The sequence below is a fragment of the Acomys russatus genome, chromosome 14, assembly GCF_903995435.1.
Source record: "Acomys russatus chromosome 14, mAcoRus1.1, whole genome shotgun sequence".
NCBI lineage: Eukaryota > Metazoa > Chordata > Mammalia > Rodentia > Muridae > Acomys > Acomys russatus.
In genome coordinates, this window is record NC_067150.1 from 19,583,448 (window position 1) to 19,607,739 (window position 24,292).

General features: G+C 46.5%; 1 protein-coding gene across 1 annotated transcript in view; it reads left to right on the top strand.

The window, feature by feature from the left end:
• Eepd1 (endonuclease/exonuclease/phosphatase family domain containing 1) overlaps window positions 1-24,292 on the top strand; it is a 116,015-nt gene that overhangs the window by 83,513 nt on the left and 8,210 nt on the right. The window contains exons 4-6 of the mRNA XM_051156095.1: window positions 17,460-17,570; window positions 21,289-21,423; window positions 23,962-24,100. Of these exons, the coding sequence (XP_051012052.1) occupies window positions 17,460-17,570; window positions 21,289-21,423; window positions 23,962-24,100 (385 nt within the window). The remainder of the gene's footprint in view (window positions 1-17,459; window positions 17,571-21,288; window positions 21,424-23,961; window positions 24,101-24,292) is intronic.

Below are 24,292 nucleotides of genomic sequence, written 5' to 3' on the forward strand. Positions count from 1 at the left end.
GTCTATTGGTCTTGTTTAGGTGGTCATACTGTTGAGGATGGGTGTAGCTTCCCTGTCATTTTGAGGTGACATTATCTCACAGCAGACTTTCTGGTCTTTTGCCTCCTGCAATTGTTACCTACGGCTCAGGAGTTGTGTGGTAGATGTATCCACTGTGGCTGGACCCTGTGACCAGTGCATTTTGACCAACTGTGGTTTTCCATAATGGTGTCCTTCTGTTGTAAAGAGAGGCTTCTTTGATGAGCGGTAAGAGCTACACTTATATGTAGATACAAGGATACATTTTAGAACGCAGTTAGAAATTATGCTGGTCCAAGCAAGTGGCCATAGTAGGTTCTCCTCTAGGATCCAGGACTTCATTATCCCCAAGTCCATGGCTAGGTTTCCAGGATCAGGCCTCATTTTCCTTCTGTAGAGCTTTCTGTCCAGTAGAGAGCAGCTGGATACTGCAGTTATTAGTGCCGCTATTACTGCAGTTATGAGCGCCACGGTTACTGCAATTATGAATGCCACTGTTACTGCAGTTATGAGTGCCACTACTACTGCAGTTATGAGTGTCACGGTTACTGCAATTATGAGTGCCACTGATACTGCAGTTATGAGTGCCACTGTTACTGCAGTTATGAATGCCACTATTACTGCAGTTATGAGTGCCACTATTACTGCAGTTATGAGTGCCACTATTACTGCAGTTATGAGTGCCACTGATACTGCAGTTATGAGTGCCACTATTACTGCAGTTATGAGTGCCACTATTACTGCAGTTATGAGTGCCACTATTACTGCAGTTATGAGTGCCACTATTACTGCAGTTATGAGTGCCACTATTACTGCAGTTATGAGTGCCACTGTTACTGCAGTTATGAGTACCGCTATTACTACAGTTATGAGTGTCACTATTACTGCAGTTTTGAGTGCCACTATTACTGCAGCTATGAGAGCCACTATTACTGCAGTTATGAGTGCCACTATTATTGCCGTTATTAGTTCCACTATTACTGCAGTTATGAATGCCACTACTACTGCAGTTATGAGTGCCACTATTACTGCAGTTGTGAGTGCCACTATTACTGCTTTAGGGACATCTTGCCATACTGTTATAACTTTAAAATACTTTTCATCAGATAAGTCTCTTAGGAGAAAATTCACTTGTTTTTTGTTTGTCTACAAACTTATTTCATCTTAGCTTTTGAAAAGCAGTTTTCCTGATTGTAAGATTGGCTGGCAGTCATTTTCTTTCATCACTTTGTTTACATGTGCCCTTTCTCTCCTTCCATTCTTTCTTCATTTCTTTTTCCTTCCAGAGCAGGGTCTCATGTAGCCCAGGCTAGCTTTGAACTGAATGTAGCCAAGGATGACCTTGAAATTCTGATCTTCCTGCTTTCATCATCCAAGTGTTGGGTTTACAGGTGTTTACCACAGCTCCTGGCTTGACTGTGTCAGTTTTCTGCCTTGCCTACATTGTTTTGTTCAAGTTTGGTAGTCAGTCTCACTGGGAATGAGTGATTTTGACAGCTGGATATATTTCTGAGGTGGACACTGCCATGTTAACTAAATGAAGTATCTGATCTATTAGGTTACTTAAGAGTGACTCATGCTTGTTTTTTTGTTAGTGTCCTAAAGTTGGTCCTGCCTCAGAGACACCATTTCTTTTATTTTTATATATATATAAAATTTAGATTTTTTAATCTATGTGCATTGGTGTGAAAGTGTCATATCTTGGAGTTACAGACAGTTGTGAGCGGCCATGTGAGTGCTGGGGATTGAACCCAGGTCGTTTGGAAGAGCAGGCAGTGCTCTTAGCCACTGAGCCATCTCTCCAGCCTGAGACACTGTTTCTTTTGTTCAAGATGAGCTTTAACGCATTGTCTGCATGAAGTACAACAGAAGTTTCACATGGTTTTGGCAAAGGGAAAACAAAACCGACAAAATATCAAGATACTCTAGGGCACCAAGGATTTTGTAGTGAGCAGACATTGAGTTAGGCTCTCAAATACTAGTTTTGTGATGTCTCACCTAGCATTTCCTTCAGTGTATGTGTGTGAGTGTACACATGGGTAGGTGGGTGAGTAGCTATATGGATAGCTGAATGACAGAGAAATAAATAGAAGTAGAAAGTATCTACTGCCATGTGAAAGTGTATCTGCTGCTAGAAATTGTAGTGTGTGAAAACTGCTGTGTTATTTTGCTGGCCTGGAAGAGGGATGCTGAGGAATTTATATGGAAGGCTTCTGCTTGTCTTTGCTTCACTTTTTACCAGGTTAGTACTGGCCCTCCCAATGGGTGCACATAGCAGACCCCACCTGTAGCTGCTGAGACAGCCATGTGGCAGGTATTTTACAGTTTCCTGGCTTTCTTGTGCTGCCCTCAGTGCTCATCCTATCCGGAAATGTAAACAATGGGTTAGTCCTGGAAAGAACTTTTAATTCAGTCTTCTTTGAAATTTCTTAGGCTTTCTTGACTGATTCACTCATTCCTTGATTTCTGAAGACTGGCTTTGTAGGTGGCGAAGCTTGCGATAGTCATTGGGAGGGAACGAAGGGACAGACGGGTGAAACTGATTTTGCTGAGTTGCTAAAAACATCAGTGCAGGATGTTCTCTGCAGGTAAAATATCCTCGCTGAGCTGGCTGTTAAAGTTGGCTTTGCCAGAAATTATTCAGAGCAGTGTTACCACGGACTGTCAATTCTGCATTTAGGATGAATAATTCCTATAGCTGATAAAATATTTTTCTTAACCTTCAAAGGCACTAAAATGATGAACTTGGACCGTAAGATTCTAGACTCCTTGGACAGTGTCCATTCTGGGTTCAGAGACTTTTGACCCATTTGGGTAGTGACTCAGAACTGTGCACTGATACCAGAATGGAAGACCTGGCTCCGGGTCCTAGACTTGGCTTTCCCACCACACACAATTGCTGTCACCCACTCCTGCCCATTCCTAAGTCTGCTCCACCTGAAATACAGATCTACTTATCATCCAGAATTAACTAGAGGGGTAGCAGAGAGCCAAAGCAAGCCAAACGGTGCCTTATCTGTGCATTGCTCTGAAGTCCCCTGCCCTGTGGCTTTATTTGCCTGTGGCTCTCTAGACAGGTGGACAGTCAAGGAATCCTAAGTGGCTCTCTGCAGAAGGACAGTGGATTCATCACATCATCTTCCCAGTCTGACTGTCCTAGCTCTGCAGATTTCTGGGGTTCAGAAGTGGCATGGGCTAATGCAGACCCCCAACATTTATGATACAAAGCACTGAAACTGGGGAAGTTCTGGGGTTTTGCCTAAATGCCAATATTTGCACAAGTTGCTGAGGAGGCAGTAACCCCCCCCCCCCAGCCTCCACCAGGCCTCTACCCTACAAGACTGCAGTTTGCATCTTAGTCTCCTTCCTCTCCCTTTCCTCTCCAAGTGGCCCTGGCAGAGACTCGGTGGCTGTCCACTGCCTATTGGATTGCTTTCTCTCTGCCTGAACATCTCCTTTTATGCACTCAGTTCATATGAATACACTTATGAGTAGAGATGTAGTGGGCGCTTATGCTACCCTCCAGGATGAGGCACCGGCATTCTTGAGGTTTTGGGAGTAGCAGACAGTGAGCTTTTTATAATGAAAGAGAAGGGGCAGAGAGTAGAAAAGGGAAAGTATGTGTCTTCCACATGAGTAAAGTTTAAGCCAATTAAGTGATATTTTTTACCATGGCTAGAGGAAATTTCTAGAATTTGAAAAACTGGGAGAGAAATGAAATATAAAATTCCAATTTGGTTCCTCTAATGTTATAGTTTCCGTCTCATTTATATTGCTTTCAAAGTAACCCTTCTGTGCTTTGGTCTCTGCGGGGGATTGTTTCAAGACCCCTCTACAGCAATTCCCCAAAGATTTGCATATATGCCACATACACTCTCTCCATTATTTAATCATGTTAAATTTATTTAATATAGTACAAACACCAGGCAAATAGAAATTGTCTGAAATATTCAGGGAATGATATTAACAGATGTCTGCATGTGTTCAGCAATACACACAAAGGTACTTTTTTTCCTGAATAACTTTAATCTGCAGTTGGTTGAATCCATCAATATGGACGTGGGACCTATGGGAAAAACAACTGTGTTTGCTCCAGGAGGGAGCTGAGAGGCGCAATGGGCTTGGACGGATGTGCTGGTGGTCTGACACACCTGTGTAAGATGTCGTCCCTGCCCCACAGCGCTGCCATGGCGGCCACAGTACAAATCTTGCCTGCTCGCTGTCCAGCTCGGTTTCATACTCTTTTCATAACCCTCTGTGACAAGTTTGCTGTCAGCCAACTTTCTGCCTGCAGGCTGGAAGGATCCAGAAAAAAAAACCTGTGAAACTAACATCACATAGTTTAGCGTTGCACCTGGCCCAAAATTTAGTGAGAAAGCAATTTGACTGAGAGATCCTGTGGGGATTCAGCTTTCTAGTTCCTGGCTAGCTTAGAAAAATTACAAATTAATGGATCTAAGACATTTTCCACTTCTTGCTGCCACCAAGCCTGTGGGAGTGAAAAATTGTAGGTCTCTTTTTTGCTTCCCACACAGGAAAAGAACACTCACATCTATGTAGTCTACTTGGAAGAAAATAGGGAATGTAAGGGCTTTAGAGAGCAAGACTTAGTGTCGTAATGCAAACCGAAGAAAAACACACTGTGAACCGGCACCGTGCTCACCCACAGCTTTGAAGTCTTTATGTTATGATCATTTTAGAGGAAAGCAGGTCATATAAATACGGTTTAGAATAGCTGAAGACTGGCATTTCATAAGAAAAATGGTAAGCAGAGCCATTTCCCCAAGGCTTCCTATGTGCTAATTCTGTTTACTGTGACAGTCCCAAATAACGCTGGATCCCTCACAGAAGCACACGTAGGTAGTGTTGGGGTCTCTGCGGTCTAGAGAGAGTCAGAAAGGAAACCAGTCTTCAGCATGAACAGACCTACAAAATGTGTCCCTGGAGCTTAAAAAAAAAATGTGTGGGTGTTCCCAGAAGAGGCCTGGGAGCTAGTGTGAGCAGCTGCTTTGTTGTTCTGAAGGGATGTCTGAGCGCTGAGCCTTCCTCACGTTTGCAGCCCTCCCCTCACTGCTCATCTGCTCTTTATACTCATCCCTTCTCCTGCCATAACTGACCCTTGACGCCGCTAGAGTAAAAGCCTTTGTATCACTCTGACAGGAATTCCTTACCTACAACCCATCATACTAAGCTCCACTTGTGATGATTGGCAGGAGGCGCTTGCCCTCTGGGCAGGCAGGAAGTAGATGGGGAGCTTGCTGGTGTACCTGGATCTCATTTTCCCTTCTTACCCCAGCAGCTCCATCCTCTGAAATGTACCAGACCACCTCTCCTTCTTATTGATTTTTTTTTTTTATTTTAAAGAAATGTGTTCGGATATACCCCGAGGCCCACAGCCCTTTTACTAATTTTCTCAGTCCAGTCAAGAATCAAGATTAACCACATAGAGCTAGAGAGACGGCTTAGTGGTTGAGAGCACTTTCTGCTGTCCCTGAGGACCCGAGTTTGGATCCCAGCACCCACATCAGGCGACTCACAGCCACCTGCAGCTCCAGCTCCAGGGCGGTTGATCCCGTTCTAGCCTCCATGGGTATCCACACACCACACATGGCAGATATTCAAGAGGACACATACACATACAGATAAGTAAAAGAAAAATCATAGGAAAAGACTTGCCGTGACACACTCTCACTAATCACCTTGCTGTAGGGTGGCTGGGGGGAGGAGGCTGGGGGCCGTGCCTTTCTTCCATCCATGTTATCTATTCGCTCAGCCTGTTCATCTGACATCCAAGAGGAAAGAAGAAGAATCTAGAAAGGGAAGGGGTATGCTTCGTGAAGTCAACAAGGCCCGTGTTAGGAAACATTGTTGGCCTGTGGTGCAAGTTCAGGGCGAGTGCATTTGATCACAGTGTCCACATTGTGGCACACAGTGTGACAGCTCTTGCTGCACTGGGGTTCAGCAGTTCAGTAGGAAGCAGCAGGCGGTCCTGCTGCCTCGACCTTCACACCAGTGTGTGGCTCAGGAGGCTTAACCTTTACATTCTGTGGGTGAGCATACTCAGTACAAAGTATGGCATGACCATGTCAGGTTTGTTTGTTTGTTTGTTTGAACTGTGATGTGGGATATGCTTCAGTCCGCCTGCAACTTGCCCACGCTCTCCCAAAATAACTACAAAATCCTTCAAAATGCATTGCTATTTTCGGACTTGCTTCCACTTAGAATAATTAGTTTCAATCATTACTCACAACTTTAGTGCCTCATTAGGAAAGAAGAGCTTATTTTATTTGCCCTAAAATTCACACTTCTCTCTCTCTCTCTCTCTCTCTCTCTCTCTCTCTCTCTCTCTCTCCTTCCTTCCCCCTCTCCCCACCCCCTCAACTCAAAGTGTCAGTTTTCAAAGAACGATTGGGCCATACAATCCTCTGTTAAGTGTGTCGAGAGAATTCTTGTGTTACCACATACAAGGAGCCACCCCACGGTGGGCCCTGACCTCTCCCTGTTCCCACTAGATCAACCTGCATTCTACAGTGCAGCTGTGCAGCCTTGAGATTGCAGAGCCCTGTTCACAGTCTTGGGTGATGATGGGGGTGCTTCTGGGCAAGGGCCTGACTCCTTTCCTCCGCTGGTTAGGACTCTGCAAGCTCATGCTGCCTCGGCTCTCTCTGGCTGCATCTCAGTAGCTCTCTGTCCTAACTCTTTACACTTCCCCTACTGCGCATCTCCTGCGTGCTTTCGTTGCTTCTGAAATGCTCTCCCTACTTCTTTTTCCAGTCAACTCTCTTACTCTGGACTTACGAGTTCAGACATCACTGCTGCAGAAGCCTCCTCCAACTGAGGCAGATTCCCCACCAGCAGCAAATATGCACACAGGTTTCTCCAGTCGTGTCTTTATAGCATGAGTCACCGGTCCAGGTCTGCTTTAGGCTGTTGCTTGATTAACTGCATGTCTCTACCTCTGCCTTCATCCCTAGCCAACTTAGGCCGGGCAGGCAATCATCTTCTTCCCTAATTATTAGAACGGTTGTGTACCTGGTGTTTGTGTCTCCTCCAGCCTTTGTGCACTGGAGCTTTAATCCTCACAGGGAGGTGAGGCTTTGAGAAATAAGGAAGGGACTGAGAATACAGGTTTGCTGCTAAATAACAAACATGGTCCGGAAGGGTACACTCCAGAAGAGAGCTCTAGTGATGGCTGTGGTATGCTGCTTGGATCCGGGGGATTTCTTTAAAGCACCTGTGCTGACCCCAGACAATTCCACAAAGCTCTAGTTGGGTGATGAAACGACACTTTTAAACTCAAAAACATCTAACCTACTTAGCAGTTTTGGAGTTTACATTCACCTGAAGATTCTTTTTTTTTTTTGTTTTTTGAGACAGGGTTTCTCTGTGTAGCCTTGGCCATCCTGGACTCACTTTGTAGACCAGGCTGGCCTCGAACTCAGCGATCCGCCTGCCTCTGCCTCCCGAGTGCTGGGATTAAAGGCGTGCGCCACCATGCCCGGCTTCACCTGAAGATTCTAACAAGTGCAGGTTGGCATCAGGAGAAATTCACCACAGAAGCATTTCATTAAAAGTGTGTGTGTGTGTGTGTGTGTGTGTGTGTGTGTGTGTGTGTGTGTGTGTGTGCGCACACACACACACACACACACATACACACACACACACACACACACACACATACAGAGGGGGGAGAGAGGAGGGAAGAGAGAGGGAGAGGGAGAGAGAGAAAGGCGAGCATTGTCTCTGGATGAAAGAAAAGTTTATTTGCGAAGAGTCTCCTCGTTTGTGCCATCAGACATTTAAAAAGGAGACAATGTCACATTCTTTCTGGTCACAGATCTGAGAGGTGGAGAATATCTTTGGCCATGGCCTCTGGAGACCCCTGTATTGCCAGGTACCACAGATACAGGTTAAGACAAAAAACAAACAAACAAACAAAAAACCCCAAAAAACTCTTGGCTTGTTTTCAGAAACAAATTAAATTCTTAAAATAGTTAGAACATGGATAAAAAGCACGCCGAGCATGTGAAGGTGGAGTGGTTGAGGGTTTCTTGCCACCTTGTAAGGTGACTCTATAATGCCTATAGTGAAATAAGCTCCAAGAAGCAGAAGCTACTGCTGGGCAGTGAGCCTTCCACTAGCAAGGGGAGGGGCTGTAGATGATGGTGATTTAGAGCCCATTAAGTGGTGTCAGGGAGTTTCTACAAGTGTGGCACATATATATCCCTGACAGGGGACAGTCACCCATAATCCTACTGGTGAGATGGGAAGATCATAAGTTTGAAGCTAGCCTGCTGGGCTACATACTGTGGTGCTATCTCAGAAAAAGACGTGGGGACTGTAGATATAAAAAAAGCAGAACACAGGGGCAAGCGTGTGTGTGTGTGTGTGTGTGTGTGTGTGTGTGTGTGTGTGTGTGTGTGTGACTAGAGATGAAATCTCTAAGAAGTTGCAGTGTGAGTGTAGAGTGCCTGAAGGCAGGCACGCACTAAACTGGGGTCGTTGGCTATTGTTTTCTGAGGCTTTGGAACTATAGAGCTGGCTAACCCTGCCTTTATTTATTTACTTTGTTTATTTTTGAGATAGGGCTTCACTGTGTAGCCCTGGCTGTCCTGGACTCACTTTGTAGACCAAGCTGGCCTCGAACTCACAGAGATCCACCTGCCTCTGCCTCTGCCTTCTGAGTGCTGGGATTAAAGGCATGTGCCACATCCTTGTCCCCCTGCTCACAGTAATTGACCCAGCCATATCCAATGGGAGCATCATTGCCTACCTAGAGGAACTGCTGCTATGGCATGTTGGAAGTTTCTGCCCTATGCCAGGCTCTTAGAAAATGTTACCTTTCCCTCCTTGTGCCTCTTCCTGCTTGATTTTTTTTTTTTTAAACAGAAGAACATCTGGTTGTACATGATTAGGCATTTGAGTGCTGTTCTTATTATTGGATTTGCTTGGATTTAGCCTACAAGGATCAACCCTGTTAAAAGTAAGCTTTTATTCTAAGCACTTTAGTAAGGGGGTTTATCGGAGACACCGAGGACAGCTGGTGTAGACCTTTTTGTGGGGAACTAGGCCACTGGGAAGTTGTGACCCCAGTGTCCAACAGCACCTTTACTTTTACCCTAGGGCACTTCTCTGCTATTGGAAAAGGCCCTTTGCTCACTGGGCCTCTCTGTAGCAGGGACTGGAATGGACTCCTCTGTGCTCTCCACAGGGTCTCTGGGCACAGATACTAGGGACAGTGCTAGGGGAGTACTGCGTGTGGGTTGCAGAGAGGCCTTGCAGCCTAGGGCCTGTGCTTGCATTTGAGCTGAGGTAGCTGCACCTTGTCCAGCTCTGTAGGAACACAGTACTCATCCTCAAACAATGTGGGCCAAGGAGTCTTTTTCTGCTCATAAAGATTTGGGAAAAGGGGGCTGGAGGTGTTCTTTGCTTGGCTTTCTGATGCTATTACTGGCATTCTTCCTGAGAGCCCCGTCTCTTACTAGGGGTGTGCCCCAGGGCTGGTAATGCTGCACAACACCACCAAAGACCTAGCGCCCAGTAGAACTGAGCTAAGGGAGGGCTATTTCTGTCTTATGAGCAATATGGCCTTTCAAAGCTTGATATTTTAGAGAAACTTCACAATAGGCTTATTATATTTAGAAGGTCGAACAAGGTTACTCTTTAGTTTATACGTAATGAAATTAGCATTTGCTCAGTTTCATTATGCAGCAGGCTGATGCTCTCCATAGACCTTGGTCATTCCTTCCCTTGCTTTTGCCTGTGATGGTCACTGGTTCTCATATCATCGGTCATGTCCTGTGCTTGAACATTTTGATAAGGACAAACTCTTACTTCCCCCTAACTTTCTGTGAGCACCATTGTTGTCTTTTTCCATGTTGTATCATATTCAGATGACTATTGGGTCCCTGGACCTTGCTTGACCTGAGACTGGACTTCTCTTTTTGGTTTCAATGTATCTTTATAAGGAGAAAACACTCCACTGCCTTCATCCACCAAAACAAATTGGATTTTCAGTGGCCACACAAGAACACAGAGGAAATCAGTCTCCTCATTTGGGAAACTCGTTAGAAGGAAGTCACGTCCAAAAACGAGGAAAGCAAATGAAACACGAGCCCAGAGAAACACCCTCATCTGGAAATCTGACCCCAAGGTTGCATCGTGAAGCTGACCCTCCCTTTCCTTCTTGGAAGCAGGACGAAATGGCCATGTGGCGTTTGCTTTAAAGTGCCCACCAGTACTTCAGATCTGCCTCCGGTTAACTGTGTGGTTGCCATTAGCAATGCATATTTATAGTCTCATCACAGAGCCAGACTTTTCTCTAGCTTGACTAGAAAAGGAAGCTCAAAGCCTCCCAGAGGGTTGGAACATCATTTTCATTTTTATTTCTTGATCGTGAACAATTGAATTAGGAATATTCTTTTTAGAAAGTGGGAGAAGTCAAAGTGAATAAAAGAGTGCTAAGATCCACAGGTAAAAATGCTTATTTCAAATTTTAGGACCCTCTGGCCACTGCAGAGTAAGCAGCCTGGTGGTCCAATGTAGACTCAGCATGCAGCAAGCCCTGAGGTCAGGGGTGCAGTAATCTTTTTGTCTTGGCACTTCCCAATGTCAGTGCCCTAAGCACTGAGTAGATTGCCACTGAGATGTTTGGCTTGGCCTCCTGTTGTCAGGACACAGGGTGGAGAGGTGACCATCACTGGTTAAATTAGTGACGAAATGCCTAAGACAGCCACTTTTTAAGGAAGAAAAGCTATTTTGCTTTTGGCTTTCAACATTCCAGGCTGTGGTCAGTTGGCTGTGTTGCCTTTGGGCCTGTAGCAGGGCAGAACCTCATGGTGGAAAGAGCATGGTGGAGGAGCTGCTCACCTCATGGAAGCCAGGAAGCAGCAACAAGGAGAAAGGGCCACGGTCCCAACAGCATCTGTGGAAACATAAATCCAGGAACCTAGTATCCTCCCGGTAGGCCCCTTAGTTTGAAGATCCCACCAACTCCCATAATGCCACATTTTCAGGGAACAAGGCTCTGATACATAGGCGTTTGGGGACATTTTATATCCCCACTGTATTATCCTTCTGGTCATGGCTGTGAGGCAATATTAAAAAACGATTCTGCCCTGTTTGGACTGATGCTAGAAAAACAAATTATGCCTATGGTCGTCTTTGTAACTCACGCTAGGAAAGAGTAGACTGGACCCCCATTGACACACCGGAGCAGGCCTGCATGCCTGCGGGGTGCCTTCAGATTATGATCTCAAGGATCAGCCACAGGGAGCCACAAGTCAGGTGCTGTCAAGGTGTGGGGTTGAAAAGCTAGAGTGGTTTTTGTTTTGAATAATGGAAGCTGCCTTCCCAGACAGTGAGTTATAGGGGTGAGGAGGCTGACTCCACAACAGCGGTCTAGCTCGTCTGAGCCTCTCAAACTTGAGAACTGCCGGGGGCGGTGGGGCAGAGGGGGGGTGGGGGCAGCAATTTGTTACAACTTTCAATCTTGGGCCTAACCTCAGAGATTCAGTCAATTAGGAGCAGGGTTTATTAATTAGCTATATTAAGAACAAGAGAGGCAGGTGAGATGGCCCAGTGGGTAAGGGCACTTGGCTGTCAGCCTGTAGGGAGAACTGAACGTAGATAAAGATGACGAAGAGTCTGATCCACGAAGCTGTCTTCTGACCTCCACACGTGTGCTGTGGCACACACACTCCTCCTCCACAGTAATACTAAGTAGTTAACTTAACAAAACAGCAGGCACCAGCTTACTTCTGATTTGGTTGATGATCGGTTAGCCGTAAGAGTTTGCTAAATATGACGGAGGGTGGTGTATTGGTCTTAGGGCTGAACAAATCAGAATTACACGGACACCTCTCTTGAATAACCACACACATTTCTTCTGCCAGTCCTGCCATTTTGGCGTTTTGCCTTGGTGACCCACTTGTACTCATGAGATTATTATTATTTCATCTTTTTCGTTGGGTGGGGGAAGCAGAATATTTAAGAATCAGCTGAGTTAAATAAATCAGGTTAAGGCAGGGTCCATGTTGAGAGTACTTACAAGATGCTTCTTGGTCCCATGGTGTCCATTTATTATACATGGCCCTGAGTTACATAAGGACATTTTCATATGAATGTATAATATACTTTGAGTTTATTCTTGTCCCGAGCCCTGCCCTCTCTGTTAGCCACTCTTACTCCCTTAGATAGTGTTGATTCTACTTGGAATATCATTTGTACACACATGATTTTACAAGTCAGTATAAAATTTAGGAGCCACAAATGAGAGAAAACATGGACACAAGTCTTTCTGAGACTGACTTAATTCACTTAATATGATTACCTCCAGTTGTGTCCATTTCCCTGCAAATTATAGAACTTGGCTCTTTGTAGCTGAAAAAAACCCTGTTCTGTGTGTTCCCCACACTTTCCAAAGACAATTCTACTTCATGCTGGCATTTCTGGGATCCAAGGACTCTGTAGAGAGGGTCTTGCCTCAGCTCCTCTGACCTTGGCACACTCTGGCCTACCTGTCAAGTAAGGGCTGCAGCAGAGAAGATGGAATTTCAGACACTCTCTCTAACACTTACCAGCTGTGCAGTCGTGAACTTATACCCGAGCTTGGGCTTTACCTGTCTGTGGGGCATTCTTTACTGGTGAACAACTGAGGGCTGTGTGGAGACAGCAGAGATGTTCTGTACGGGGGCATCTCCTGTAGCTTGGCAGGTGGGAAGGCAGATATGCCAGCTTCTTGCAGCTTCCGCATGGGAACCTGTGGACTCAGATGCAGCATGTTTCAGGTACCTGCTGGTGTACACACAGATAGTCTGTAGATCACACTTGGATCAGCAAGGACCCAAGGGGTGTTCTACTGTGTGGGTTAGCTGTGAACTGCAAGTTCAGGGTCATCTCTGTTTACACATGTAGAGTTTTTCTTTCCAGTCCCAGAAACAGAAGAGAATCCTGCATCCTATTTAACTCTGATCCTGAAAACCGGGGAGAGAAAAGTTTCAGTCAGCAACATAACTCCTGAGTTTCTTAAGCGATTATTGTCTTCAGTGGCATAAGAAATACAGAAGGCGGGACAGAGCAGATGCTAATGTGCTACGTGGGCTGAGAGAGGGTGACAAGGACCCTCAGATATTCTAGATTAAAGTGGCTCAGAAGTATCAGCGGTGATGCCTTCTTTTGGGCTTCTAGAATTTACCAATGAATAAAGAGTTTTCAACATGAACCAATGAAAATGTAATCCTTTTCATACTTCAATGAAGTCAACTTTTAAAGTTCAGGTCCTCTGGAGAGGATGTGAAATCCCTGTTGCTGGCTCACCCAGTATTTAATTAAGTTGGAAGCACCCAGGAATTTGTACTTTTAATAAGCAGTCTCACTTTGTCATCTCACTCTGACTAGCTCAAGCATAGTCCCAGAGACCATCTCTGAGAAAAGTGAACACAGGAAACAGTGCCGTTGGCTTAGACCACCTGCCTCCCTCTACAGGACTGCTGCTAGGAAGGGGAGCACCTGAGCTGGATGAACTTGGGGTGTGTTCAGAGACCCACCTGTCCTTGGCTATCTGAAAATCCTCCTGAGCGCTGGGATTCCTGCTGGTGATGACCCCGCTGCCTGTTGCTCCCTTGGTAGCTGTGACCCGATGAGAACCTGTGAAGACTGAACATCCAGGATGCATTCTGGAGATTCTGATGAGAAGTCGGCCCTGTTTGGAGGACAGTGAGACTTCAGCTATCGATGAAGAATTGGGACTTAGTGACCTCGCCACTGTAGGGATGGCTCAGCAGTGTTTTCACTTACTGATCTCTGTTGTCCATAGACCGCAGCCGCGTCATTAAGAGTATTTCATATCTTAGCTGTGTTAGTTACTTCTCACATTGTGGTACCATTACGTGATAGAAGCAACTTAGAAAGGGAAGGATTGCATTTGGCTCATGGTGTGAGGGCAAACAACAGCTTGGCTTAAAGGTCAGTGTCCTGCCTCTGGGCGCTGGTGTGTGCCACATGCCTTGCCTGAGCTTTGGGTTGCACTGATGAGTGTTTCCAGCCTGGTGAGAGCATCTATTCTGCTGTCCCAGAGGAGCGCCTTTCTCCCCTCCCCAGCCATGCCTCGCTGTGCTCCTTACATGCATCCTGGCAGGGAAGGCATGGCGGCCCTGGTCTCGTTGCAGCGGTAGGCAGGAGTGAGAGTGGCAAATGCCAGTGCTCAACTTGCTTTTCCCTTTTTAGTTTAGTCTGGGATGCCAAGGCAGAGAATGATGCCACTCTGGGTTAGGGTGGGTCTTCCACCTCAATTAGCTTAATCTCACAGCTCAAACAGACACAGCCAGGAGTTTATCCTTCCTGTGGCTCCATCCTGTCAAGTTTACAATTACATCACACCAACAGAGGGCTCTCAGCCAAGAGGAGCCCCCTCCCCCACATGCACACACTAGCAGTGTTGATAGTAAAACCAATGAAAGTTGTTGTTGCCTAAACTGCTGGGTGGACACTCCCCAGTCACACAGCAGCACCAAATGCATCTGTGTGGAAAATATCTGGTTAAAATCGAGGCAGTTACCGAGGTAGGGACTTCCAGGGGGAGTCCTGTTTGTCTGGCGTGGATTTGAAGATTAGTGTCCACTTACATTTTCCACTCACCAGCCAATGGGATACCGTGCCAGGTCAGGCTTTATAACAGCCCGGATACTGCCTAGCAGAGTCCACTGTTGGGGAAAGGCAGACATTCAGATGACTGTAAATTAACCCCTATCTAAAGTCAACCTCCTGTGTTATCCTCCCACCACCTGGTCCACTTTCTCTGTAGCACTTAGTATCGAGTGTTTGGCTGAGTCCTCACTCATACCTCGTCTTCTCTGTTATGGCTTTAAGACCAGAACTCTGAAGTCTGCCTCTTGGCTATCCGTTGTGTGGTTGTGTGCTGCCCAGAGGGTGTGAAAAGAGCTTGTTCCAGTCTGGGAATTCTGTAGGGCTGTCTGCAGCTCTGCGGAGTCTAGGACGTTGCTTAGGCAGAACTGGGGCAGCTCAGCTGTTCTCAAACCTGCCTAAAGAGCTTGTTACAAAGTGACTTCGTGGGCCTCACCCAGACTTTCTGATCAAGCATGCCTATGATGTGGCCAGAGAATTTCTAGAGGATTCTGCTATTGCTGTTCCTCAGACCACACAGAAGAAACATAGGGTGGGGCCTTGGCGTGGTCCCTCATGCCTAGTGGATGGATCATGGTGGTTGGTGACAGGCTGAGAAACTCCTTAACTTTGCAGTGTCCCAGAGGGAGATTAGAATCTGAAAGGGGCCCCAACAGTGGGACTGGAAAGAGACTTCACAGCTAGGTGACAGCAGAATCACTGGGCTTGGGGACAGATGGGGCAAGCAGGGGTAGGAGTGGAGGGGAGTTGGAGCTCTTAGGAGAAAAGGAATTCAAAGAACCCAGTGAGGCATGGGCTGGGGAGGGGGAAAAGGCAGCCCTTTGTGGCAGGGTAAAGTAGATGTTTGAGAAGAACTGGAAGTTTCTATCTGAATGTTAAAGAGGCAGTTAGCAGCGAGACTCAAAGCTCAGGCAAGGCATGGTGTGATGGCACGTACTAGTAATCCCAGCACTTATAGTCAGAGGCAGAGGCAGATAAGTTTCACGCCAGCCTTGCCTATACAAGTAAGACCATGTCTCAAAATACAAAACTGGCAGTGGTGGTGCACACCTTTAATCCCAGCACTCGGGAGGCAGAGGCAGGCAGATTGCTGTGAGTTTGATGCCAACTTGGTCTATAAAGTGAGTTCAGGACAGCCAAGGCTACACAGAGAAACCCTGTCTTGAAAAAACAAAACCAAAAACAAAAAAAGAAACAAATCCATCAGCAGTAACATAAAACCCTAGGAGATAATTCTGAACCAGAGCCACAGATTTTGGTACCTTCCAGAGAGTAGTTTAAGCTGACACCGTGGGCCTAGACACTAGGCTTGATGACGAGCAGCTCAGTAGAGCAGAAATCTGTGGTACTCAAAGGAAAGAACCAGAAACTGGACTAGAGGGATGGCTTAGTGGGAAGGAGTTCTTGCTGGCGCACGCATGAGGACCTGATTACAAAGCAGCATCCATATGAAGTGCTGGCGGTGGTGTACACCTGTAACCCCAACACTGTGGGGGCCAGAGGCAGGAGGATTGCTGGGGTTGGATAACTGCCAGCCTAGTTCCAGGCTCAGTGAGGAATAAGACCAGATACCCTTCTTTGGACTCCCCAGGTATATGCATGGCTCTGTGCATTCTCCCACACCAAGTATAGAACACACACACACACACACACACACACACACACACACACACACACATACACACACACATGCACACACAAACACACACGCACTCATGCACACATACACATGCACACAAAGCACACACATGCCCACACATGCATACACACACACACACACACACACACACACAAAGCCCTGTCAAGAATATTTTGCATGGGGAGCAGGAGAGGAGTGAGTGACGTGCTGAAGTGTACTAAGGGACAAGAAGTGCCATCAGGGAAGAGCAGTACCAAATGATGGAGCATCTTGAAAACTGGGCTCAAATCTTTCATGTTGGGAATCCCTTGAAAGAATCACCCACAGAAGAGTATGTTGTGTGCTGGAGGAGCTGGCCTTTGTACTATGCACTCAGCAGTTTTTCTAACTCCTCTTCTGTATAGTTTTATTTTGTCACATGCTGTCCCCCTGACACAGAATGTGCATCCATGAGTTCTGAGCCAGATGCTCTGTGTGTGTGTGTGTGTGTGTGTGTGTGTACTTTTGTCTACAGTGTTTATGACACTGTAGCAGAAAGATTGTGAATTTGAAGCCAGACTAGGTGACATGATGAGATTTTATCTCAAAAGAAGAGAAAATAAATAAAAATAGTGGGGCATCCCATATTCATGAACACAGGCTGTGGTAGCCGTCTGGGACAGAGAAGCAGTGTCCTGGCTGAGAATTAAGCTGGGGCCATCTTTACCCTCCTCTAAGCTATGCACTGATCCTTATCCACGCGCTCCTGGGACCTTGACTCCACTGGTGCCACAGTATGTGTAGGGATCTGACAGAGCCTTCCGAATTTCTCTGACCAAAATGATATAGAGAACCCGTATTTTTTTCTGAACAGATGGTTTTCACATAATGATAACTTGTCAGCTTATAAATATTCGCTCCTTAATTTGTGGTGTTAATTTGGTTGTGTGGTTCTTTTGTAAGCCCTGGTTTTTGTTGTTATTGTTGTTGTTAAGTTTTTTATGTGTTTATTTTGCAGTATACAAATTATGCACTGCCATCCCTGGTCTTTGAGAACACAGGGATGAAGCTCAGCAGGTCTTTAGGTGTTATGTGGTGATGCAGAACCATCTGTGTCTAGTTTTCTAAGGATGCCACGCCCAGGGACACAGACACACTGACCTGTGTTGTGTCTTTGCAGTTCTGTACAGAGCTAAACCAACCGATCCTGCTCAACATCCGCAAGTGGAAGGGGTCCCGAGGATGCTGGAGGTCCGTTGTTGCTGAGAAGCCTTCCAGTCAGCTCCAGAAGGTACCCCTCTCTGCACAAGTGCCCTGCACCGTTTTTAATTTAAACATAACTTTTTTTCAAAATCAAGGGTGGTTTCAATTTTTCTTTGTCAATATCCTTGGTCTAGTTTTGCATGCCTGACCTAACTTTTAATAATCTCTAATGCTGTAAACCTCACTTTATATTTTGATCAGAGATGAATTCTTGCTCAGATAGAAAGGTGAGCTTAGCATCTTGGGAGGGGAGTCCTACCTGGGGCCATGCCATCTCATCATTCATTTGTCTGTGTGTCTGCCCTTTTTTCTTTTAATCCCAAGGTCACAGCTCTGTCCCCTATTGTGCTTGCAGAAGCCCATTATTCAGTAGCTGAGGATTCATGGTCACTGTAGTTCACACAGGAAGCATTGAATTCTCTCTCTCTCTCTCTCTCTCTCTCTCTCTCTCTCTCTCTCTCTCTCTCTCTCTCTCTCTCTCTCTGTGTGTGTGTGTGTGTGTGTGTGTGCATGTGTGTGTGCATTTGCATGTGCATGTGTGTATAGAGGTTGCCATCAAGGGTCTTCCTCCATTGCTTGCCTCCTTTTGTTTTCTCGAGACAGGAACTCCCAGTAAACTGGAAGCTCACAGATTCTAATAGACTGAGCTTCAGGGACCCACTGTCTCTTCTCCCCCAGGGTTGAGGTTTCAGGCACAGGCCACTGTGCCCAGATTTTTATGTGGTTCTTGGCTCTGAACTCAGGTCCCTGTGTTTGTGGTACTTTACTGACAGCCATCTTCCCAGCCTAGGTTCTTACATTTTTAGGACTATTTCTTGTAATTACTTGAGTTTTAGGACTACTTCTTGTAATTATTTGAGTTGAAAAACCATTGCTTTTATATAATTTTTTTTTCATAAATGCAGATGTTTTAAGGTTCTAATATGCCTTATGACATTATGATTTGTATTTACATGATTGATACGCGTAATGTGGGAATCATAAATATTGACGGGATTAAAGTCCTGTGTCCATTTATTAGTGTTGATTGTGAGCTCTTCCTCTTCTCAGTGACTGCTTAACACTGTGCATGTAGCTCCTTTCATGAGTTTGCCGTGTTAGTGTGGAAACAGACTTACAGTGGACAGTGAGCTCACAGTGGACCAGAGGGAGTTCATGTAGGTTGCATTAGGTTTTCAGAATTGTAGCCCAGGGCTCTCCCCTGTAGTCTACACAAAGAATAATGCCACTTTGCTGCAGGGGAAAAAAAAAACTTCATGGATATCAGTGTGTGAAAACTCACGTGACACACAGAGTCTATTCACTTTTATTCATTCATTCAGCAAAGCATTTGTGAGAGGTTGTTCATGTATATGTGAGAAAACAGACCCACATCCTGGCCTTCTCTGTAGCTACTCTATAAAAATAGCTGGGTAGCCCAACCCCTTTCACTAAGTTTACAGCCATGTAAAGGGCGGGTCAGCTTACCCTACTTTAGCATGAAGAGCCAACGCCATCAATACAGACACTGAGAGCTCTCTGCCCTAGCTATTTCATCTGCACGTGGGAGCAGGAGCTTCTTCCTCAGCTCCCAGGACAGCCCCAGTCTAGGAGGAGACAGTGAGTGCTGAGGTGATTCTGTCATAGGGCACAGACCAGGGCTTGGTGGGATGTGCCTCAGGTGATGGCGATTTCAGACTGGGATCCATGCCAGTCTCAGGCTGCAGCCATGTCTAGGCCTGGCCCCCCTGTTATTATGGGCTCAGTGGGTCTTAGTCACCCAGATTAATGGCATGTGAAATTTCCTAAAATTGTTTTTAAACCTAATGTGAGTCGAGTGTCATATTTCCATGATCACGAACCTACAGTTTATACGCTGAACAGCTGTTGGGACCCTAAGCCTTGGAGTCCTGTCCAGGTACCAACTAAAGGGGCAGTTTACAAATGAGAAAGCAGAGAGACATAGGAAGAAGTGAGTTTCCCCCAAAGCAGCCCCTTTGTTATTGGATGTGACAGTCTGCCCTGAGTCCTTGGGCATAGTGCTTTTCTGTTGCTGTGGCTGTCCTGGCCTCCTAAGCCACATTTTTTTTGGGGGGGGGGTGCCTGGGTAAAGGTCAGAGCCAAAGAAATGTTGGGATGAGAAAGGTCCTCAGAAGCTGCGGGTGGGGGTGGGGGCATTGATCAGGTAAGGGGAGCAGCTTCAGAAAAGGAGGGATGGTGGAGCTGGGAAGGTTTTAGGCAGATGAGCTGTGCAGGAGGAAGCTTTTCTCCTTGTCTTGATGAGGAACTGAGTCTTAGACACACTGAGGGGCTGGCCTGGGTCCCACAGTTCCCAGATACATCCCAGTGTGGCAGGGCTTAAAGTGGTGCTCTCTCTAGTGGTAGACAGAGAGATTATTTTTTCCCCATTTGTTTGTTTGTTTTAATTTTATTAATTTATTCAGATTACAACTTAATTGTTATCCCACCACTTGTATCCTCCCGTTCCTCCCTCCCTCCCACTTTCACCCTATTCCCTTCCCCTAGGTCTATGACCGAGGGGGTGTACCTCCTCCCCCACTATATGGTCATAGGCTATCAAGTCTCATGTTTCTCTGCTTATTCTTTTTCTGAGTGTCACTAGGCCTCCCTACCAAGGGGAGGTGGTCAAATATGGGGCACCAGAGTTCATGTCAGAGTCAGTCCCCGCTCTCCACACGACTGTGGAGAATGAGTGGACAAGGAAATTCTTACACAACATAAAAGACTCATTCATATTCTTGTCCCTGTGGCTTCCCTCCTAAACACATCAAGCAAGGTGTGCCTTTCAAATGTCTGGCTGGGCTGTGAGCTGAGACTGTGTGTGTGCGCGTGCGTGCATGACAGCGGCTGCTCAGAGGTAGCGAGGGTTAAGAGGGACCTTACAACATAGCAGAGCAGTGACAAGGGCTGCGGGCCTGGTTGATGTCCTGTTGATCTGTTCCTTGGTGTCAGACGTTTAAGAATGCCCTTGTCGCCATCGGTGGCTCAGCTGGCGTAGGCACACTGATGTGTTTCTTCTCCTACAAGGCCCCAGAGGCCATGGCAGAAGCAGACAGAATGGAAGCAACTGGCTCTGATTCTTAGAGCCAGAAGGGGGCCCAGAACTGTGCCCACTGAGCCCCAAGTTTGTCTATACTTTACCAGGGCATCCAATCCAGGCTTCAGACCTCTGTGGGCAGCCCTGTCTATCCGCAGAGGGCCGTTGTTCAGTTTCAAATCACTAGAACCTCTGTCATCCAGCAAATGCTGACTGAGAAGTGAGCAGGTGCTGGGCACCACTTGTGTAAGCGGTAACTTATCAACAAGTGATACCTGCTCCCCCACCCTACTCCAGATACTAATCTTTGAACTTTCACATCAGTACTTATGCTGTGTAGCTTTAGGGGAGTTACTCAGTCTCTCTGAACAGCAGTGGCCTCATCTATCAAATGGAGATGGAAGCTGGTATGACAGGACTTCCTGTCATGTGATGGTTCAAAAGTGATTCTGGGCCTGGTCTGCTCTTCCCCTACTTCCTTCCTAAGGAGAAGAGCCAGGCAACCTTGGCCTTGAGTAACTCGATGGTGGGTATTGGTGCACTGTGGCACTGTGGCTTGGTGGTACTTCTCCATGGTGGAAACACCCAGCACGAGTCACTGTGAGGACCCGAAGCAGAGCCTGCTGCTCTGCGCCTGCTGCTCTGCTCTTCCCTCTGCTTTTGGAATTTGGAACCCAGAACTGAGGCCCTGTTTCTGTTTGTACCACAGGGCCCCTGCTACTCTGGATTCCTATGGGACACAACAGCCAGTGTGGAGCTGAGAGACATCCCTGGGCTGGAGAGCTCACCCAGCAATGGTCACGGGAAGGCTGTGGGTCCCAGCCCGTTCCTCGCCAGGTTCAAGGTACTTGCTTCCTGTCATCTCAGAGATCCAGTTCCTTCCGAAGCGGAAGTCTCTGTGACACTGTGACCCAGAGAAGCCACTCTTTTTCTCACTTGATTGTATTCTCTTAGGGTGGGATTAGTACCCATTCTGGATGCTCCCTCAGTAGGGGACCTTCTACAGGGCAGGAGTGAAGATTTTTAGGGCGTCTTAGACCCAGAAAACCCCTTGGCAAGAAGGGAGGAGTGGTCCACCCTTGTTGTACTAGCAACAGGGGCTGTGCCAAAAGGATTGCTTGAGTCCAGGAGTTCAAGACCATCCTAGACAACATAACAAAACCTCTTCTCAAAAATAGGTAGGTAGGTAGGTAGTTAGTTAGGTAGGTAGGTAAATAGATATATAGGCAGATAGATACATAGATTCATAGATAGATAGATAGATAGATAGATAGATAGATAGATAGATAGATAGACAGACAGACATAATATATAGCAGAATCACCTTTATTGAAAACAGACATTCCTCAAGCCTCTCCCATCTGGATAGGATCCAGGCTGTGTTCAAGTATGTTCATTGGGTCCACTTGCCTGGTCCTAGTTAGTGGGATGTTCAGAATGGCCACATTTGGCAGAGCTGCTCTAGGGAGCCCCTTCACTTTAACCGTTCCTCAGGCCTCATTGTCTAGATGTCAGGAAGAAAGGGCCCATTGAGGGATTGTTGGATTGGAGGTGGTATCCCAAAGGAGCTCTGGGCTGAGGGACCCCTGCCACTGGCTCCTCCATGTATGTGCTTTCCCATGAAGAAGCCATGTGCCAGCCACATCTGGGAGCAGCTGGGTGCTGGATCTGTGTGGCCTGCAATGCCTCTGGGCAGTGTTCCTAGATAGCAAAGTACTTTGATACTGAACAAGACAAGCAAGAGGAAGCCAAGAGATCACCACAGAGGCAATGAACCTCATTGCGACTTACCCGCAAATTCCAAGCCAGGCAGCTTGACCCCTCGAGAGAGCATAGTAAATCCTCCTTCCTCTATTGAACATTGACACCCTTTCTTTCTTTATGCTCCCCAGCAACTCTGGAGCCTGAGCCTTAACCCTAAGCCCACATCATTTATCGGTAGCAGGAGGTGGGGCTTGGGGACAACCCATGTCACAGGATATATAAGCCCATGCCTCATCTATTGAATTTATAGGGCAGAGGTGATGGGGTTGGTGCATGCTCACACACAGATGTGGCTGCTGTGGCACTCAGTGGCTCCTTCCATCTCTCTTCCTGCTGTACTGATGAGGTTATGTCTGTAACCCTGGCACCCGTGGTTCTGACCCATGAGTTGGCCAGGATTGTCTTTCAACCTAACACTACCCTTACCTTTCAATGGTAAGTGATTTGTCCTGGCTCTGGATTACTGGAACAGCAGCCACAACCAGCTCACATAGTCAGAAGGCAAACTGGTATTTTTGTTAGTGCTATTACTATTTTTTGAGAAAGTGTCTCACTATGTGACCTATATAGTGAGCCTCCCAGTCCTTCCCCTCAGCTTCCTGAGTGAGGCATAACAGAGTAGCTGCCATGCCTACCAACTTAAAAAAAATTACTTGTAAAGCACAGTTTTTAGCGAACATAAAAAAGCAAAGTATATCTAATAAGCTAACAGTGAAAATGCCAACTATGGCACCAGGAGGGATGGCTTCAAATCATTTGAACCAATCACCAGCCCAGCCCTTGACTTCTTGTTTTCCAAGTCACATTCAAGACAAAGCCAATGGTCTGGGACACAGACAGCTTATCCTTACAGGCAGCATTTGACAGTCCAAGTCTCAAAGTGGTTTCTCTGACTGTGACAGCAGCATTTGTAGAGCTGTCAGTCCTGATAGTGATGATGAGGTGAACGGGAGCCACACCGTTAAGACAAGACTGGTGCTGTCCACATCTTGGGGCTCCTGCACTCATCCTTTCTCAGAAGTGTTTAGTGTTTGTTGCCATGGCAATTGAAAAGGCAGAATTGCTAAACCTAGAGCAGCTGGCACTGTTATGATAGCCCAAAAGATAAACTGCCCTTGTGTGTATACACTCTTAAGACTGTGAGAGCCACCCTGGGGCCCAGGCTCTGGGCATATCTTCTCCTGTCTTTGGTTGGTTGGTGAGCTTTGGTTCTAACAGAAGAAATCAGATTAAAGTGGATGTTATCACACAATTGGTTCCAAAGGACAAAGATGAATAGGTGGCGAACTTGAAGCTAGCCTTGTGGGTAACAGCCTTGGGTCTGTAACATCTAGATACTGGAGACACTTCCTTCTTTCATAAGGTTGCACAAAAGGTTTACAAAAAAAAAAAATTCTACCACTTCCAGATACGCAAATGTTTTCAGCTCTGAGGGTGTTGAGGTAGGAGGCTAGATTTTAGAGTAAAGAAATCTAAAATAAAGTACCTCGTGTTGCCCCCTGTGCATCTGAGCTAGCTTTGCCCCCACTTACCATTGCTGACTGTGTGTAGGAAACCATTTATGGATCCGTTGTAAAAGAAAGAGCCTTTTCCTTTTGCTTCATTTCCTACTACCCAGGTGGGCAGTAATGACCTGACCCTGGTTAACCTCCAGCTGACAGCCCATGGCCTCCCAGGAGCTGAGAACTCAAGCAAGAATCACAGTGATGGCCACCGGTTGTTGAACTTTGCACTCACCCTCCAGGAAACCCTGAAAGGTAGGGATATCTGTCTCTGTCTTTGGGCAACAGTTCTTCAGGGCAGGCAGTGGTGCCTTTTTCAAGTCATCTCTCTGAACTCTTAGCCCAGCCACTCACCAGCATCATGGTGCAGGGCAATCACAGTCCTTGCTCAGAGGGATCCTGGCTGGCTGACCTGTCTGTGGGCCTCTCCGGTGCGTGTCAGGGTAT